Genomic DNA, 20,268 nt, shown 5'->3' on the forward strand with positions numbered 1-20,268 from the left:
TCCCAGCCTTTCTCTCTAACCATTTATTTGTGCTTGTCTGATTCTGCCGTGAACTGATTTAAGGACTTAAACTGGCAGAAGACTAACTCTAGGAGAGAGAGGAAGGCTATTGATGAAATTTCTGCCGGTTCAGGTGTTTGATTTCTGAGAATATTGTTCTACTGGTGTCTTCTAGAATTTCTTTTCTTCTTTAATTCTGTGCCAGTTGAAAATACAGCAGTGTGGGTGATTATCACCAGTATTTTCATATTTTGAAATCCAAAGAAAAATAATGTCTTGATCTTTATGTGCTTTTTTTTTTAAATAGATGCGTTAAAATCTTTTAAAACTGTTGTTGAATATTATGTAATATTTTTGAATTTAAAGATAGGAAATAGTTATCTTGTTATTCAAATGTAACAAATTTTGGAGAACTCTTCCATTTTTAACAAAGCACAGCTGAAATCTTTCAGGGATTTTTTTTCTTTTCTTATTTTGGCAAAAACTGATCCTGTGAGAAACTTAATATCTCATATTTTTGCTTGTATTGGAAACTGTGAAGCTTCTTCAACATGTTGATTTTTTACTTTGTAGAGTAGGCAGTTGCTGGGTTTCTGAGTGTGTTTTTGTTTTGTTTTGTTCTATAACTGTGTGTGTGTAGGGGGTTGCTAAATAAACATTAGACTTGTCTGTACGACTGAGATGTTCTCTAAACTTTACTCATTTGAGCAGGCTTTTTGAAGTTTGTGAAATAACCTTTGTGGGTTAGCATTCAGACTTGCATTTTTCTTATGTTCTGCAGATGGAATCAGTTATGAGTGAGCTTTTTACCCAATTTGCCTTACTTTTATTTCATTGTAGATATGGTTGCAGAAATAAAGAGCTTTTCAATACATATCAGTTTATAACACAGATATGTTTATTGAGAGAGGTTGTCTTGCTCACTGACTCATGAGGACTAGCAAAATAGCAATATCCTTTAAAAATGTCTGTCACTGAAGAGTTGAGATGACTCTATATACCCTCAATAAACTTACATTCCTTGAAGTTAGAGTTCTGCTCGAGCTTTCTTTACAAGTTACTGTAGAAGCTGTTAATACAATTGCTTTTGCAATTTGAGAAAGTGCTAGAACAAGACAAAAATGAAATGCTAAGAATTAGATGTAGTATTGGAGGTTTTCAAGACCTAACCGGACAGAACCCTGAACTGCCCGGTCTGATTCCAGTTTTGCCCCTGATTTGAGCAGGAGGGGCTTGGACAAGATGGCCTCCTGTGGTCCCTTCCAGCTTGAATTGTGCTATGACTGTGTGACATTAACACACCAGAATTGAGTCCGTTTCTGGATACAATCAATTTCCAATATAGCTCAGCTTAATTTTAGCTCTTATGTAGGAGCTGCAGATTTGGTAAGAACAAATACCCTTCTGTAGAAGTTTTTCTTAGCCTCTTCAGAATACTACTTATAATTTGGTTTTGGAATATGATGTACAATATTCACATATGTATGTGGATCCATAGGTATGCAATATATATAACCCCTAATTTTGTCAAATATGGCCTATACATAGGAACAATCAGTAAAAATGCTGTAACCTTTGTGGCAATATACTTGTTCTGCAAGGTTTTATTGAAACCTGTTGCTTCTGCCAAGATTGAGGCTCTTCCTTTATGTTTACTCTTGTGCTTTTCATTTGAATGTTTGTAAGAAAAACATATTCTACTTTTGCAAGTTACCGTCAGTTTGAAAGTAGTACATCTGACAAGTTTTGTGCAGGTCCATGTGACAATTTTTATATAAATTGCTTGATGGGTTTATATAATTGCCAATAACTTCCATATAATCATTTTGACTAAATTTAAGAAAAACAGTTGATTTATATGTTGGCGTAAACGTTTGGGCTTGGCGAGTTTAAAAAATCAAAAGCCTCTTTATCTAAAGACAGCAGCTGGACAAGCTCCTTGCTCCCAGCATGGCTCAGCCATGGGAATGGAAGGGAAAAGGACTGCTTCTGGAGTTAACGCAGCTTGTTAGTTCTCTGCTGAGTTTTCCAGTTAGTGCAGAATGTGTGCTGAAGCTATGATGCTAGAGTTCTCATAACATACCCGCCATCAAATATCCTTCAGTTTGCTGGTTTTAATCTGTATGAGTTGGGCTGAATTTCAGCTGGTGATTTTGGAGCTTGGAAAATTCTGTATCTAACGAATAAAACATTAAAATACATAGTTTCCTAAATAAATACTAAAGAGGCTTTACTGAGTTTCCAAGTCTAGTTTTAATGCTAGAGAATAGAGCTTTTGAGAGCTTTTACCTGTGTATATACTCTGTTAGCAATTTTTCATTGCATGATTGTTAACTTTATTTTCTCTATGAGTCAACAGTTTTCAGATAGGGACTTTAGGAGCTGCAGTGCAAAACTTCTGTGGTGTGATTTAGAGGAGGAACCTGTAGCAGACAGTTAGTTTTTCCCCACTGTGAGCCACCCATTTGAAGGACCATGCAACTCATGGTATGCTGTTAGGTTACACAGGTATTTCTGAGACACCAGTGGAAAGTGAACATGAGAATTTATGGGATCTGGTTCTTTGAAAGGGGAGATAGTCTACCATTTAAAACAGTAATTACAAACAAAATAACTGTTTTTATTTTATTTTATTTTATTTTATTTTATTTTATTTTATTTTGACACTGTGAGCCTAAGGGAGAGATTTAGGTCACAACAGAAGCTGTTGTTCCAATTCGGTGAAGTGGAAGACTTGTTCAAAATGTGGCTATGGCTTGTGGAAATACTAATAATGATCTGTGAAAAAGATGAAGTAGGACTTGTAGCCTCCTGACTCTTGATCGTGATACAATTTTCCTAAGCCCAAAGAATATTTTATTAGAAGTGCTTTCTCTGTTTAAGCAGTAGTGAAAAAAGAGGCACTTTCATTTGAGTTTTTAAAGCAGTTACAATAATTTGCATCTCATAGGTTATATAAACAGAAACTTTGAGGCAAAATAATTTTTATAGACAAGATTTTTACTTTTTTAGTATTATTTTGATTAGACTGTGAATATGAGGCCTATTGAAAACATTTCAATGGAGATACGCTAACAGTTCACAACTTTTTGCAGGTGTTGCTGAGTATTATTACAAAATTTTTTTTTGTCTCAGCAAATAAACTATGATTTAGGCCACTGTATTATGAAAAAGTAATTTTTGAGTGGAATTTAAAAATGTATTTCTTTTACTTTTCTAAAATCTGATTAAGATTATGAAATAATAGTTTGGGGGATTGTATTTTACTCTTACTTCATACTAACTTTATTTTTGTGTTGCTTAAATTATCTTCTCTTGTTGTTCTAATTTGTTCTTTTTCCTATGTACAGAAATTTTTCATTAATATTCCTTGGTAGACAGAACAATGTGTCGGCATGCTTCACGAAATTTTCCCAAATATTAGAGTATGCATGTAATATACTGACAGAAACATCTACCTTGATAATTCTTAATCAACTATTAGTATTTTTTTACTTTATAAAACTGAATTCCTACTTGTCTGTACCATTGTGGATTGCATTTCAAATTTTGTCACTGAATTTCAGCATCTGTGTCGTCATACAAAAATGGAACTCCGAGTTTAATTTATGTTTAAATACTGGAATACTTTCCAGATAATCTTCTGTATTATTTGCTATAGGTAGGGACCTCTTGATTCTAAATGCCTGCAGACTTGACTCAGTATTGCTAAAATTGTTCCAGTACTTTCTTTTGTAAAATAATACCTTTAATCTAAAGTATGTGTTTACAAATGCAGTTCTGCTTAGGTCTGCCATCATCCTGAATGTATATTTTGTTTTTCTTTAGTATACTATACAATTCATATCTTTAGCCCATTATGTTTCCACTTTCCAAACCAGATAATGTATACTTCTGCCCATTTTAGATTTAATTTTAATAAATCTCCAATTGATTACCAGACAGAAAGGAGGGGCATAGATATATGGGATGTAAGTAAGTAAATATGGAAAATCAGAGTAACTTTTATTGAAGACAATTATACTATTTATAACTATCATAAGTTATAAGCCTATCAGTCATTGAGACAGAGAAAATTAAGTTGTCAGGGGATTCTCCTGTACATTTCTGGATTTAAGGAAAAAAAATGTAATGAGCACAGAATGAAATCTCTTTGAGACTGTGTTGTATTCATATTGTGCTAAGATAATTTCTGTTGCAGTCTCATTGCTCCTGTATGGTTACACCAGCAACAACTTTGAGCCATGAAATTAAAAGCAAATGTGTCTTTACAAGAGTGATTTAAGTCATCATTGTATAACTGTAAACCTTTCACATTTCCACTTATGCTTGCTTAGAGGAACCACTCGGGAAATATCAAACAGTCTACCTTATAGTCAGTCATGCAAGTCTCTGTACACAGACTTTTATTTTGTGCAACATTTTAAAGTGTAAAGATCATGAACTACTTTGTTACTTAATTATTTATAATTTTTTTGACCCTGTGACTTCCAAGTTCTATTCATGAGAACCTGACTGTGAAAAATGTGGCTCAAACTGGGGTGCAGTAAGGAGGAGAAATGGTCTCTGCCCAGACACGTTACAATTTTAAATATAAATGAGGAAAAAATATATATCCATTCATGATATAGCTGGTAGTCTAGGTTCAACGCATAGGATATTTTCATTTTTCTTGCTAGCCTTCTCCCCAGAGGAGAAGAGAAATTGTAATTGAGACAGTAGTTGGCCACAGCCTTGCAGCTGTTTCTAAGAAGGGAGGAGGAAAATGAGATATAAGTTTACTCATGAGAGTTGGTTTTGGCTAGTGCTGTTGTTGAGGAACACATGTGGGGAGTAGCAGTGGTTATCACTGTCCGTGAGTGACATGCACTGCAGTGGCTAAATATTTATTGTGGACTCTGTGTGGATGGATAAACTTGGTATGTCTAGGCCATAGTGGATAAGTGTCCTTAATTAAAGAAGAGAAAGGATTAAGGAAATTTATATGTTTTTTGAGAGGCATATATTGAAAACACAGCAGTATAGGAATTACAGTAACAAGGGGAAAAAGTACTCGATCAATATAACCATAAAGGGTTTCTAAAGATATGTTGAAAAGTGTATAAAATTTGGTGCAGGAGAAAATGTTTAGCTATACTCTTTCTAATAGATTGAAAAAAAAGCTCAGATTAATGTTGACTACATGTATCCTGTAAAGAGATGTTCTCAGGAGGACAACTAGGAGAAATATTACAGAATAAATAAGAAAGAGAAGAATCTAATAATACATAATAGCAACATCAGGGGGAGGGACAGCACAGCTTCCCAAAGAAAGGTAAACTGAACATGGGTTGTTTCTACAGTGACTGGGAGGAATGTAGAATATCATAGGTACCAAGAATGATTAAATGTTTAAACCTTTCTTACAGAATTAATAGAACTGGATAGGAAGAGAGCTACAGGCAACTCCTGTAGCTTCCTAAAGGTAATAAATGCAGTTTTAGAAAGTCACAATGGAAGCTCTTGCTTTTAATAAACTTTTTTTTTTTTTTTTTAAAGGTTGCGAGTTCAGCAATGCTTGTTGGGTGTTTGCATGCACGTGTGCTTAACGTGCCAGGAGTGACTGCACTCACAATGGAGAGTGGTTGAGTAATTGAAGCAGGATGTAATAGGTCACTGTTGTCCTTTCTCCACTGTGTACTTCAGCCTTGGTTTTATCCAAAACCTTTTGAGTTCCAGGGAAGTGGAGAGGCTGAGCCGGGGGGAAATTGCCTGTTCAGAATAATGTTTATTTCATTTTGACACCGTCATTCCTGAAATGTGTATCAGCAGGTTTCTCTCTGTAAAAGAATAGTTTAACAGACTGTTCTTTCTGTTTTTCTCTCAACTACTATACCTTCCCAAACCTGTGTGCAAAATCCGTGTATAAAGGAGGGTGTACTGAGATATCCTTTTGCTGCTATAAAGACTATAGATTGGGATTATGTGTATTACCCATTTTGCTCTCCTTCAAAAGGAAATCAGATTCATAGGTTCTGGTAAGGAATGAAAATGTTACTTGCCAGGAGAGCCCAAACTGTGCAAGTTCCTGTGCAGGTCTGAGGGGAGCTTGGCTCTTTTGACTGTTGTTTGAGGACTTTAATTGGCTTAGTTTTTGGACAGGGCACAATGTTTATATTTTTTGCTCATCTGATGGATAAAACAGTTGGAAGGTTTCCTGATTTTTATTTATTTATTTTTTCAACTGGGCTTTTGTGTACTGTCCCCAATTTCAAAATCATAGAGAATCAGGAAAACGTTGTGGAAAACTTCAATGAAATGTGCAAATGTAATACCATCTGAAATGGAGGAACAGCAGATGAATATTGTGCCTGCTATGATATCATGGTTCATTATAGCACTGAACAATAATGTGTAGGATATAGCTTAAAATTGTTTAAAGGCATCAGTTTTTTTTCCTTATCTGAGTCATACTGTTTTAAAGGTTATATTTGAGTTGGCTTTTAGAATTTGTTTCAGCTTGTATCATTTGTTATTTGGGAGGGAGGTATTTTTTTTTTATTACACATAGGACAGATGTCTGCTCTGTGTTGATGAAGACTTGTCTCATTTTCAGTAAGGTGTGATGACAATGGTAGTAGCAGGTAGTCGACCTCAATAGGCAGATAAGAGGAAAGTCATATAGAAAGTGTTTTGTTTGTTTATGTGTTTCTGAGATCACAGAATCGCAGAATCGCTGAGGTTGGAAGGGACCTCTGGAGATCATCTAGTCCAACCCCCCTGCTCAAGCAGGGTCACCTAGAGCATGTTGCACAGGATCGCGTCCAGGCGGCTTTTGAATGTCTCCACAGAAGGAGACTCCACAACCTCTCTGGGCAACCTGTTCCAGTGCTCTGTCACCCTCACAGTGAAGAAGTTTTTTCTCATGTTCAGATGGAATTGTCTGTGTTTCAGTTTGTGCCCGTTGCCTCGCGTCCTGTCGCTGGGCACCTCTGAAAAGAGTCTGGTCCCATCCTCTTGACACCCTCCCTTTAGATATTTGTATGCATTGATAAGATCCCCTCTTGCTAGCTACACCTAGCTGGACCTCCCAGGAGAAGTCAGGTCATTACTTTAGACGGTAGCTGTCTCATATGAGCTAGTAGAAGCAAATTATTTCTGAAGCTTCACTGATCAGAAAAAAGAATATTTTATGTATTTGTTAAGCCATAATTTTAATGGTGAAAATGCATCTTTTAAGTTGTTTTGAATGACAAATATTTAAATGTGATTAGTTGCAGACCTATTTTATTAGAATGGCAGTGCATTACGTGAAATCTTTGGTGAAACATTTTATTAGAATTGTAAGCAGGTGTGCATTTACAGTTTAATCATTTCAAAAGTAAATCTCAGATGGTGCTTGGGAAACGAGGCTGCACAGCTCCCATTAACACTCCTGAGAATTTGTGGTTTGTTTCTTAAAGTTCAAGTTGACAGTTTAACTGCTAAGAAATGCAGTTTCCTTGAGGTGCACTGTATAACATAGCTAATGACAAAACGTGAAAAGAATTTAGTCCAGTATTATTTCACATTTAAGTGAAAACGTTTGAATCCTTGTCAGTTCACTAGAAGCTGATTAAAATAAGAAGCTAATATTCCTGTTCTGTTTATGCTACTGGCTGAAAGGAGTAAATGCAACGGACAGGTTCAAAGTAAGTAAGTAGCTATAGTACCATAATTGCAGAAGGTGATCTGATCTTCAGAAAATTTTTGGAATTTCTTAGAAACAAAAAGAAAATACATCATAGATGTGTCTATGTAGCACTATTCTTGCTTTGACATGTGAATTGTATCACCTTCAAGTTATTTTGGGGGCTGAATTCCCCTAGACTTGCTGGATCGTAGAAAATCATTCCATTTATAGGAGGGGGAAAAAAACAACAAACAGTTTGATTCTTATCTTCAGATAAATGATTTTGGTCTTTGTCTTGTGGAAACTATAGCTCTGAATCAGCTCCCAATAACACAGAATTCTGACTTCATCTCCCTCAGTTATGCAACCACTTGTCTACAACAACCATTTTAGTGTATTTATCTGATGTACAGAAAGGAGAATTTACTTAAAAAGAAAACAAAATTACACAGAAGTAGTGAGAATGCACAGATTTTTCCCCTGTTGTCAGCTATTTTGATAATATGTGATGGATTTTTATAATTGTAGTAGGTTTTTAACCTATTTTTCTGCTCTTTGGTGATTTTTACCATTCCTTCATGCTGTTCCTGATCAGGACTCCCAAACAGTGGTAGAGAAGCTTATTTTATGAATATTTGGGGATTATTTTTGGGGGGAAGTTATTATTCTAATTCTGATTTTGCTATTTGTATGATATGCTGGCCAGTCATTTTGAGACAATTTTGGGAGAATCTAATCTCCCACAATCAAGTTTAAAAATGCTGTGCTCTTCAGTGGGCGTAAAAGTCATGAACCTGTTCTTCCCTCATCATTGATTCTTGATTTTGTGGGCTTTTGCCTTTCAGAGGCATCACTGCTACTTTTGGTCATTTTTAATACATTTTCAAAACTGAGGAGCAGTAGAGCTCCACTCAATGAATTATTACTTCCTAGTTATGCTTTCTGGGTCAGTCTTCTTTTTATGATGTACTTGCACATAAATGTAGTATGTGGTGTTTGCAATAGAGATTTATTTGGTGTCAATAGAGATTTTTCTGTTAAATGATTGGATGCTAAAGGAATGTAGAAAACCAAACAATTTGTCCTTGTCTAGCCAAGCCAAACTGTAACTATGAAACTTTCTATGGAGTAGTTGAGCCTTCTTCAAGACTGATTCCTAAATATCAGTCTAAAACCTGTGTTGCATTGCTGTATATCCTTTCTTTTTAGTAATCTTTCTACACATGATGTTGCAGCTCTTCATTTACAAGGGTGTTTAATTTGACTTTATAAATAATTGCTCTTCACATTTAATTCAGGATTATGTTTGATTTAAACTATTAAAGCTAAAGTCCTCCTTAAAGCACATTTCTGATGGTCACCTGAAATGACATTTGGCTTATTAATATATAATGACTTACAGAAAGGTAGCTTTGCTTTTCAAAATTATTTTATGCTGAATGGGGATAGCTCTAAGCTTCTCAGTAATGTAGAAAAACTTGAATTTCACTGCCCTAGTTATGAAGAATGTACTTATTCTTGGGATAGCAAAATTGGATTTTATGGCAGCAGCACACTGTGATTTGTGAAAGGAGGAGAGATGGAGTGAAGGGGAGAAGAGGGAGCAGAGCTGTCAGTAGAGGTGTTTGGGAGTGGGATCAGCAAGGATCTCTTCGTCCTTGATTTCCTTGCTCCAATTCTTCAGAGCTTTAGGCTTCTGCAGAATGTATTTTGTACCAAAATGCTGCTGCTCTCAGTTCTTCTCTCTCCTGGTGTGCACTTCTTCCACAGTGAAGCAGATCCTTCCCTTTGTGAACCGATAGCCATTCCAGCTCAACCCCAAGCTCTGGGAGAGGAGAGCGCTCTGATGCAGAGGGCTTAAGGAGAGCTTTCTGTGGCCCAGTTCTTGAGTGCTTGTGGCAAATGCCTGTTTTTCTTGAATCTTAAGCTGACTCTGCTGTGAGTTCTCCCTTTGACCCTAGCACTTTTTTGAAGAGTTCGGGCTGGTGGCTTGACTGCCAGCAGTCTATTTTATTTTCCGTGTGTATTTCATTAAAAAGACTTTCATGAAGGAAATGAATTTGTCGAATTACTTCATATTACTTAAGAGCATGTAGTTGGTTATAATGGAAATCCCTGTGCAGATCAGTCTTACGTGATGTTTTTTGGAAGTATTTGTGTTGTCTTTTTTTTCTGTGTTGTTCAAACCACACCAGTTCTTTCACTTATTGCCTGTATCACTGCAACTCTTGTACAGAGGTACTGCTGCTAAATTCTTAGTTCTGCTTCACACATTGCTCGTTATCAGGAAGGAAGCCGTTCACTTTGGGCTTCCAGAATAGGAGGGAAACCATTGCAGTGTGCATCAGTGTCGCTGAACAGGCTGACCCCTGTAAGAACTGAGGTTTCACTAGGTACTTTTAATAATAAGGAGCTATATACAGTTCAGGAAGATGGTAGCACCTAATCTAAAATTTTGATTGCATGGCTACTGATTCAGGCTTATTTGTCTTTCTGGGCTTTTGATTCTGTGGCTGGGGTTGTCTGAGTGACTATTTAAATACTGAGTTAAATGCTGTTGAGTGGCTCAACTGTCCATTTAAATGTCACAGGTAGAGGAGGATGATGATGATGAGTCACGAGAGGAAGAAGAGAAAGAAGACCTGAAAAGCTATTCAAGAAGAAAGATTGTTTCCAACTGGAGCCGCTATGAGGATGCAGAAAAAGAGGGGCGGAATGAAAGTGCAGAGTCACAGAGAGGAACAGACTTCAGCGTTTTGCTTAGCTCAGCAGGTAAGCAGTTCTTTCAGTTTTGCGTTTTGAAACTTTACTGTAGTTCTGGCTGTTTTTGATATTGAAACAGGACCCTAGAATACTGTTTCTATCTGTGAGAGTAAATACGCCACTGACTATTTGGGAGTGTTCAGAGTCTTCATGGGAGCAACCATGTCACATACACATTGCACCAAGCCATGGTATATTGGGGATAAAGGTGGTTGCTGCCGTTATAGCCTTCTTATAAAACCGCGTATAGGTCTTGAGTATGTTTCCACTTACTTTGAGCCTATTCTGCTGATAATGAATTTTTTACTGACCTTGGAGTCATTGGATTGTTTTCAGAAAACAAAAAAGATTGTTAATACAACTAAGCATAGCAAAGCAGTTAAACAGCTGCTTGCTGTTGTTTGTTTTGATAATGATTTGTAGTCAGCACTGTATGGCTCTTGCACATGAATAGCAAGTTTTACTCTCCTTGGTAACAAAGATCAGTTGTTTTCCATCTTTAAAGGGTGTACTAGAAGGAGCAGCAGGAGGGGCAGGCTTTACTTTTTTTTTTTTTTTTTTTTTTTAACTATACATGAATAGGGCTGTTCTGCAAAAAAGGGTTGCCTAAAATTATTTTACAAAGTGTTGATGTATGCCATTGAGTTAGAAGACTATTCTGCAAAAAGCTAGAAACAATCTCCTGTGATTTTTTTGTGCAACCTGCAAGCTCTGAATGGTTATATTAGTATAGATGCATCATTTTCTTTTTTCTTTTCTTTTTGTTTTTTTAACCTCATCTTCTGGCTTGAAGTGAGATTTTTCAAGTCCTTTATTATGCATACACACTTATGTCTTGAAGAAAATGATTGTGATATGAATGTGTTAACTGGAATATGAAGGCAAAACAGTAGAAACAGTTATAAAGGGGAAAATACAGTGAACATTCCTATATGCTTTTGAACAGGAGCAATAATTGAAAGAATTATTACTGACCATCTTTGTTTATTACTGTACTCTGAATTAGAATGGTCTTAAGGTTAATATTTCAGATGAAATGTTTTATTTTGGTCTGGTACAAACGGTATGGGCTCATGGCAATGAAATCTGTCAGTCTTTGTTTGCATCATTATACTTGCATACAGATAATATCTGGAAAGGGAGCAGATCATTAAATGTGTTTGATAAACACCATGGAAAATTCATTTTAAAACACTGAACCTTCACTCTTAGAATTAGAAATGCAGTTCTCACTTGCTAGCTAATACAAGCTGTTGACTTTGTAGTGTAGATAACATTGTGTAGATACTAGTGGATGAACAAAATCATGCTTGACTGAAGTAGAAGGAAAATGTGTACCATTCTGAAATGAACACTTGCAAAAAAGAACATGAACTTATCTAAGACTTTTTGTGATTAACTCTTTTTGTGTCATTCACAATATGCCTGGATTGTTAGATCTACTTTTTTTCCTTCTTCATAGCCAGGCTGTAAATCATGTTGAATAATATGTTTTTTCTTCATGATAACCAGGTGAATACTCAAAACTCTTCCAGAATTGAAAGATGTGCTGTTGCAAAAGTACTAGACTTGCTTTAAAAGAGCAGAAGCGTTAAAGAGAATTCTGAGTTGGTCTCAGGCTAGGTTAAACGCTTACAGCACACAGGGTGCTATGTTGGAGTTGGGTTGGAGCTGGCTTTTGGAATGACTTGCCTGATACGGGGTGTGTGTATATAAAAGTTGTTGAAGTTCAGAATTCAGCTGAGAAAGGGAAGCTTTTATGTCTAATTACTGTAGTAGAAAAAGTAGCGTTTTTCTTTCCTGTCCTGGATAGGAAGTATGTGGTTAAACTAGGTTAGAGAGGGAAGCATTACTGAGTTTGAGGGTGAAGAAAGTGGTTAATCTAATTCCCTGCGTTTGTAACATTAGTAATTTAAAAATTTGTCATGTGAGGGGAAAAAATCCCATTTAAAGGACAGTATACATAAAAGTGCAGTTTGACACGAACACAGAAATAGCATCAGATTTCTGAAACTGAGAGTTGTATTGGCTGTTATTTTTAACTTGTGATTAATCCTGTAATATCAGAGCTGGATCTTCTGTCATTTTAAAGTAAGATCCTGTTTTATGTCATACCTTGTGACTTACCTTGACTCCAGTTTTTACAAGTCCAATATACTATGGTTTGCTTCTTGTCTTTTACAGATACCAATAAAATTAACTGTCCCTGGTATCAAAAAATGGATTATTAAACTATTTTGACTCGATTGAGACATCTGGTCTAGCACTTCAAAGTTCATTAGTTTGTTGCATAATTAAACAAGTTAGTTCTCAGAATTTTTTGCATTTGTTACTGACAGAAAAATAGGGTAGCATTATAACTTAAAATAGCTTGATGCTTTATTTCTTCTATGACTCAATGAAAACTTGGGATGTCAGTGTTTGCTGGTTAATTAAAAGGGGCCTTGAAAAAAATATCCCTTGGATTAGAAAGATGGCACTGGTTACTGTCTTATATGTTATGTCTCTACGTTTTGTGTTGAATTAATGCAGATAATGATTTCAAGCATGAAATGAAAGCTTGCCTTCCTTAGTTCTTGGGTTTAGGAAAATTATTTTTTTGTATGTTAATTAGGTCTGACTGTAAAGCAACATGATTATAAAGCAATATTGTCTCTTGTGAAGTTATCTTTTAACACACATTCATAGCCGCTTGATTATTTTTATTGATTTTTTTTTTTTCTTGAAGTGTTGCATGCTCTTGTTCTTGCTGTGCATGGTTTCTCTGACTTATGTGCAAAAACTGAAAATGGAGTGAGATATTTATTTTTAGTGGTCTGAGAAGAAGCTTGCATCTTCCTCTTATCTGATAATTAATGTTAGGTTAGGATATTGCTGTTTTGCATTCTAATGTTGCATGGCATTGATTCAATGCAATTGCAACAAACCACTAATGGAGTACTAGAGAGGGAATGGAGTTAGAAATTGCTACTTTTCATGACTGCAGAAGCTTAGAAGGTTCTTGCAACTTATTATAATACACAATAATGTAATTAATGCAGTTAAGGAATCTAGTGGCAAAAATTTGGATAGAAAACTGTTCTCCTATGTGTGCCATTAAACTGAAAATGGGACTGAAAAAGTCCCATTAATTGAACAAGGTAGGGTACAAAAGATAGTTGGGGATCACACAGTGGTAATGACAGTAAGTTAAGGCTAGTAGACAAACTTAAATGGAGGAATTTGTGACTTCCAAGGAATTAAACTTCCAAGCTTTATATTTCTTTAATATTTTTATAAATATGTTTCTGCATGTAATTTTCTAGTTCAGAACAACAAAAAATAGCAAAGTGAGAGCACAAAAGTCCTGTGATGTGAACATCAGGATTGGAGCTTTTAGATCTAGGACATGGACATCACTGTTGCTTGAATTAAGACAGTAACTGAGAGTGGTAATGGGTTGTGATATTGTATTTATACCAGCAGTGGAGGAAAATGGGAGATTTTTTTGAGGGGGGGGAAGAAGGAGGTTGCAGATGTTTGCAGAGGACAGTAAGTCTTTGGGGGATTTTATTTTACTTTTAAAAATAATTTCTGAAGACATGACTTCTTTTTCTTTTTTTTTTTTGTCTTTGCTTATCCTTCCGGCTTATCCCTGCCTCAAGCCAATCTCTAGTGCACCACTGGTCTGGCTTTTCATTCAGATATTTAGACCTGACTAGTCCCAGACTGTCTCTGTCTGTAGCTTGTCTTTCTGTGTTCAGCCTTTGCCCACCTACTAATTCTTGTTCACTCTCCCTTGCTTCTGTTTTCTATTTTCTGTGTTTCTGATTCCTAGTGGTTCTCAACATGTTTCCCCAGTCTTTGTGAGTCGCTTCCCTTCCATACCTACTCACTGAAATCTAGCTTTATGTTGGATATATTCTACGCCTCACTGTTTGATCTTAGTGATCTCCAGTTCTTAGTCGTTCTCTGTGGGGTTGGTTATTTGATCATTTTTCTCTCATTCACCACCCATCTTCAATTTCTGTTCCTCTTATTTTTTCTTGCTTAGTCAATCCCAGTTTTTTCTTTCAAGCTTCTGGTTCTAGTCTCTACTTTGGGCTGTTTTCTCTGCCTGCCCTTCACGCTCTTAATTGGAGTGCCCCCAGTCCTGTTCACTTACCCAATAGCATGAATTGGATGGCCACTCTGTTAAACTGTTAAAGAGAGATTGGCAGAGGTGGGGTTGCTATACGTATGAAAGATGGCACTTTCTATTCAGTGTTGTGCCTGATTCCTGCTAAATGCAGACTTTTCTTACAGGAAATATCTGGCTCTTCACTGATAACCAAAGGTTAGAGAAAACTTAATTCAGTTGCTTTATGGAACTGGTACTTACACATTGAGATCACATAGAGAAGCTCACTGAGGATGCATTCTTTGGAGACTAGTTGTTAAGCACCAGCAGATCTTGCCACTAAATATTTACAAACTCAGATTTCTTGAAGCTTGTAGCTTGGTCAGATCTGGGCAGATTTTTCACAAAATGAGCAAAGTATACATCTCACAAAAAGATTTTCAAGCCTGATTTCAAGATGCTGATTCAAGGCACGAAAGTGCTTACAGTTTTCCAAAGGAAGAGCTTACAAAGGCCCTTCTACTGAGAGCTTTTGTCCCAGGTTCTTTCATGGTAGAAAAATGTTCCAGCTATTCTAGGACTTTTTAAAGGTGCTTGTGGGAGGAGGGTGGAGAAAAATCACCTGAAGCAGACATTTGGCATGGAAATTTTCAGATTGAGTAGTAAACTTTTAAGCAACTGAAAATGGTCTTAAGTAAGAGCTGTTAGGTGGCTTTGGTAATAACTGATGTTACCAGCCTCACAAAACTACTTTGTTAGGGCTTATTCTATTTGTTTATAGAGTAAGGTGGTAGTTTAGTTCTTATCTCTTTCTTTACTTTTTTAGTAATTTCCAATTACCTTTTTGTTGAACACATGTGTATAAAATTATATATATATGTATTTTAATTAACCTTGAAAATAGCAAAGCAAACTATTTTCTGTATTGCTTTGACATCTAGCTGATGTGAACTACAAGTCCATTGTGAAGCCTTAAGGGAATATGTCTTGAATCAATTTAGTAAAGATGCTATTGAAGCGTAAAGAACAAGAGAAGTGGAAGTGATAGGATAACTTTACTTTGCTAGAAGAATCTTGCCATGTTTGAAGAGCTGTCCTCATTCTTTGACCAATTGGTGTTAAGTGCCCCAAAACAGATTTCAGTCCTTCCTTAGGTTTTTGTTGTGAATAGATGCTTTAGATTTAAAAATATGATGCTAAAATCTCATTACAGAGCTGGTCAAAGACTGATCAACTTCCTTTCAAGATATTAGGCATTACCACTGCAGCAACCAAAAGCTGCCAATATACATGTCTCAGTAGCAACATGCTGAGTTGCAGGGTGATGGGTATCAAGGTGAAAAATATAAATCTGGATGTGAATTCCTTCCCCCCTCCCCTTTTTTTTGGTCATGACTGGATGATTGTGGTGACCTTAAAAGGCAAGGAAAAGAGATGCCGTGTAGTTCAGTCTGGCAGAATGGTTTTGATACTGTAAGAATGCATATAGTTTATGTAGGTCCTTAGTACTTGAATACTAAAATAAATGTGGAGTAACAATCAAAAAAGCAGTTACTGGAGCATAACAGTAACAAATGTTAAGTATAGGAATTGTAAGGTAGCAGTTGCTTTCCATTCCCTAAAACACTGTTTGTTTAGTCCTTTTAACCTCTTTCTTTTGAGCCTCTCTGTGTAATCTTGATGAGTGTATTGCAATATATCACTGCATTTTTGTCAGCTTTGTGATTGATATATGTATGTTAATAAGAGAATTAGCAGTATGCAGAAGACTGGATGTTTTGGAAAAGCTGGAAAGTTAAACTTTGGGAGTGAGGCTTGTTTTTAAAATAAGGATATCCTGATGGAGATGTAGAAGAAACTATGGGTGAAGAATAAATAGTTTTCTTATTTCCATGTAAATTCTGTTCAAGCAAAGGAGAATAGAAACGGCAGGGCATGTTTCTGATGCTAAAAAAAGAATCCTTTGAGCTTTTAAAACTCTAGAGAACAGTTGAAAATCAGTTATTTTTACAGAACTGCCTAACTCATTGTTGATATGGATTATTGTAGTATCTATCAGGGCTTCTACTTTCCAGTGGCATTTGTTTCCCAAGTTCAACTAATTTTTTTTTTAATGCTTGCTCTGTGAAATTATTTATGCTCATATGTCTCCATATAGCTTTCTCTTCTGAAAGACACTCTGGTTTTCCTTTTTTTTTTTTTTTTTTTTTTTTGAATTGAGCAATTTTCTCATTAATCAGCAGATCTTCAAATAGGGAGAATTAAATGGGAAAACTGATATTTTGTACTAGTCTTATAACTGGATAATATTCCTGTTAATTTTCATAAACTCAGGCAGAACGCAACTTGCTCTGACTTTTTTTAAAAGACATTTACTATTAATATAATTCTTCTTACAGGTAAAAAAGTTGCTTTGCTCCCCCCCCCCCCCCCCATTCTTATGTCAATAAAAAAGGCAAAGATAGGCAATAGATGTACCAGCATTGGGAGGCTCACAGAGCTCTCCTCTTTAAAGGAGAGATTTTTCAGACAAAGTATAAATATCCTTATTCAACATGCAGATATGCTCCCAGTCCTCCTGTTGGATTCAGCAAAACAAATGCACAAAATCCCCAAATCACAGATGCAGCTACAGTTTTAACTGATGTCAAATTGCATCTGTTTCTTGTACCACTGAGATGTCTAAAGTAATGAAGGATTGTTGTTTATCAGCTCTGAGAACACTAACTTAGAAATAATTAAAAAGTCTTTTATTATCTTTTCATGTCTTTATGATTATATGTGAAGCAGCTATATTTTCAATAAGTGAAATTTATTTATTTATATGTATGATGATATACACTAAATATTTGACCAAATATGGTTTATATATATATATATAAAAGATTATGATGTATATCATCATATTTGGTCAAAAATTCAACAAAGGCAAAACTTTATATTGCTGTTTACCAGTTGGCATGAGCTCCACGCAGAATAAAGAGAGAGGTGTTATTTATCATGTAAATGGCACAACTTTAGGATATTAGTACCAAGTTACTGTTCTTGACAGAAAGTTGCATTGCTGCAGCTGAGGCTCTGTAGCAGATCACATGAATACTCCTAGCTTTTATATGCTCTCCTGATATAAACAGTATAAGCATGTGCTTTATATCTTTTCCTCACGGTCTCCTTCTACTGCTATATCATTCCCTAAACATTCTCTGAACTTCCCTTCCTCTCCTGGTTGTCCTCATAGTCCCATTCCTGCACAGCAGAACTTTCCTTTCCTCCTTTTCTGGCAGTCATGTGATAGACACCATTTCCCATCTTTAGAGACTGTTTATCCGGGGTGGTCTCATTTTCACCTGCGTGGGTCTTAGTCATGATGATTATGCCCTGGGCAGTCTGCAACTATGGCCTTGTTGATAGACCTAAGAGATACCGCTACTTTATGTGCCTGTAGATAAAACAGGAATCTGAAATTTATACAAATGCAACACCCCAGCCTCCAAAAACCTTTCCCAAACACTCCCCCCCTCCCCCTCCAAGATTTGCATTAAAATCACAGAATTTGGCATCAGTGTAAGCTGGTTCTCCATCTGCTCAGTGTTTCCTCCTGAACTGTTCCTAACATCACAAATTCATCTCTTTTGTCCTATTCAGACAAGCTGTCCCTTCCTATTTTTAATTCACACTAAAAAAAAAAAAAAAAAAAGTGCCAGATTTTATGCATTATGGAAAAACATATTTATCATGAAAATGTAATTGTTAATCTGTGCTCAGCAATGCATGTTTTTGCATATACGCTTTCCCCCCCCATTTTGTATCTAAAACACATTCAGAATTTTGTGAAGTGATCCTGAGGCTTGAAGTACATATAAATGTAGCATAAGACTTCTTTTTTCATTGTAACATTCTGATTTCATCTCAGAACTATGTGACCAGACATGTGTATTGGTGATATTACTGTGAAACTAATGGCAAGGAACAAAAGAAAAAAACTGAATGGTTTCAGAATTTCAGAGCTATTTTTTGTATGCTTTATAATTTAGAATTGAATAGAGTAAGATTCACAGACTAAAGGAGTTAAATTCTGTTCCCATTAAAACCAGTGCGGCAAGCTTTTCCTCATTTATATTTTAATTCTTCAAACCTTGTGTTGACTGACTTGTTAAATTCCAGATTCCTGAATTTAAAAAAATTTTCTAACCAAGATCCTTCTCTAATCTTGTGCCTTAATCTTCTGCTACTGCTAAATATTGAGAATATTTGCACTGAATGTGGTTTAAGTACATTTTGGTTACGAAAACACAAATCAGTAAGTTTAAATATGGAACAATTTGTCCTCATTCCTGTCTTCCTGTTGCCATGTCCATATTTGAATTCACAGGCTAGAAAACTTGATAAAAATATTGACTTGCCTGATTCATTGCTTCTCTTGTTTAATCATACCCTTGTTTTTGTAATACCCCTAAAAAGGTCTGTCCTGACTAGGGTCCATCTTGCTCATCTTGGTTTCTGCAACACCACCTTCTCTGACTTTTCTGCCAGTAAAATTCTTTCCTGGAAAGACTAAGTACCCTGACTCTTGTACTCATGCAGCACAGTTAGTACTCTAGACTTCATTTTCAAAATTCAGTATGATATTCTCACTACATTTCCATTCCCTTTCTCCTGTCTTTACTTCTGCTTTCCTTCCTTCCTTTGAATTTTCCTTTTACTCCATGGACTTTATGATTTTTCATGTTGTCCTTGAATTAGACACCTTTGTTTTAATTGATTTTGTTCTCTTTCAGATTCCTTTTTACACATTATTTCTCTTTAACCTTCTGATTCTGAGCCATTGTTAATCATCTGAATTAGATTGTAAGCTTTGCAGAGCAGGGACTTTGTCTTTTGCTTGCCTTTAAAGTATTTGTTTTTTTCCAGTAATAATATTAATAGGAATTAGATACACTTCTGTGGTAAATTGAGTTGTTGATTGACCTGGAAGAGTTGGATTTGTTTTAATTGTAATACTTAATTCACTGTTGTTCCAGCCTATATAAAGGAAAGCCTACATTAAGAAAAGAACGATCCTATTTTTATTATTTATGGTAGGAATGGTAAGAATATCAGATATAGGAGATTGGTTTAATTGCAGAAGCTGGACTTCGTTTAGTGTTCTATTTCTTATAGCATGTAGTTTTTCCTAATATCAGCTTACAAAGAAAATGACTGTGATAGGAACATTTCCTTGTTCATTGACAGATGCTCCAAAGCAGTGCTGTGATCAGACTGTGTGTGTACCAGCATTAGGGGAGGTCAACAGACCCATTCTCCTTGCAGTGTTCTCAGAAGTTTAGCTGCAGGGAGCAGTGCTGTTTCTAAACCCTGGCTTTTGAGCAGAAGGAAGGCCGTGAAGTGGGCAGTGCTCTACTGAGCACAGACTACCTATTCCTTCTGCAGTCTCTGTCCTAGCTCCTTCATTTCTTCTTGTCCCATTAGCTGACCTGATACTCCTCCTCATGTTTGTTACCAGTGTTTTGGACCCTCCTTGTTTTTCTCTTCTTTTGATGCTTTCTGCATCAAAACTAATCATTTTGTCCCTAGTTCTTTCTTTTGATCTCGTCCTGTTGCTGGGAGTTCCCAGTTCTTTCAGTTCTGTTTCTAAGCTTTCTCTTGATTTACATTTCCCCCTGCCATATTTTTGTGCCTGTCCAAATCACAAACTGGCTCCTCATCTAGTTTGTGTCCTCTTGTTCTTCACTCCCATCTCTCTTTCTAGCAAGTC

General features: G+C 36.1%; 1 protein-coding gene across 1 annotated transcript in view; it reads left to right on the forward strand.

Moving 5' to 3' along the window:
- AVEN (apoptosis and caspase activation inhibitor) overlaps positions 1 to 20,268 on the forward strand; it is a 108,282-nt gene that overhangs the window by 15,396 nt on the left and 72,618 nt on the right. The window contains exon 2 of the mRNA XM_067295677.1: positions 10,243 to 10,423. Coding sequence (XP_067151778.1) covers positions 10,243 to 10,423 — 181 coding nt within the window. The remainder of the gene's footprint in view (positions 1 to 10,242; positions 10,424 to 20,268) is intronic.

Source organism: Apteryx mantelli, chromosome 4 (assembly GCF_036417845.1).
Source record: "Apteryx mantelli isolate bAptMan1 chromosome 4, bAptMan1.hap1, whole genome shotgun sequence".
Classification (NCBI taxonomy): domain Eukaryota; kingdom Metazoa; phylum Chordata; class Aves; order Apterygiformes; family Apterygidae; genus Apteryx; species Apteryx mantelli.